Source organism: Bison bison, unplaced genomic scaffold (genome assembly GCF_000754665.1).
Source record: "Bison bison bison isolate TAMUID 2011002044 unplaced genomic scaffold, Bison_UMD1.0 scf7180017864371, whole genome shotgun sequence".
Classification (NCBI taxonomy): domain Eukaryota; kingdom Metazoa; phylum Chordata; class Mammalia; order Artiodactyla; family Bovidae; genus Bison; species Bison bison.
The window spans coordinates 4,533,401-4,533,936 of record NW_011494943.1 but is presented as its reverse complement, the minus strand read 5'-3'; the positions used below and the strand labels follow the sequence as shown (position 1 = coordinate 4,533,936).

Genomic DNA, 536 nt, shown 5'->3' with positions numbered 1-536 from the left:
GCCTTGAAGATGGCGTTGGGCGAGATGTGCGTCTGCTCCGGGGCCTCCTCGGCCTCGGCCTGGCCGTTCTTCACCGACTTCCTCCGGCGCGGCTGGTACTTGTAGTCCGGGTGGTCCTTCTTGTGCTGCACGCGCAGCCGCTCCGCCTCCTCCACGAACGGCCGCTTCTCGCTCTCGTTCAGCAGTCTGGGGGCGGCGCGGGGAGAAAGAGAGAGGGGCTGAGCTAGAGGCGACCCCCACCCCGCGGCATCCTCGAACACTGACCCTCGCCTCCCTCCCGCCTCCCTGCCTGCCAGACGCGACTGCAGCTCACCGCTTTTCTTTGAAAAACAAGAACCGCAAAACTTCGTCCTCCTAGTGCGACCTGAGCGTCCCTCCCCGCCCCGCCCTCTCCCCTTCTCTTCTATTTTGGAAACCCTGCGGATGAAAATAGCTCCCGCTCTCCCGGCCTTTGCTACTGGATTCATACTTCCGTCCGCAACACCCTCTGAACATTTTCTAAAAAACCACTTAATCTGCAAGGAGCCGCTCCTGCC

At 61.9% G+C, this 536-nt stretch overlaps 1 protein-coding gene across 1 annotated transcript in view; it reads right to left on the bottom strand.

Annotated features, from left to right (window-relative positions):
- The window catches only part of SOX9 (SRY (sex determining region Y)-box 9), a 5,414-nt gene that overhangs the window by 3,974 nt on the left and 904 nt on the right, over positions 1-536 (bottom strand). The window contains exon 2 of the mRNA XM_010856479.1: positions 3-186. Within this exon, the coding sequence (XP_010854781.1) occupies positions 3-186 (184 nt within the window). The remainder of the gene's footprint in view (positions 1-2; positions 187-536) is intronic.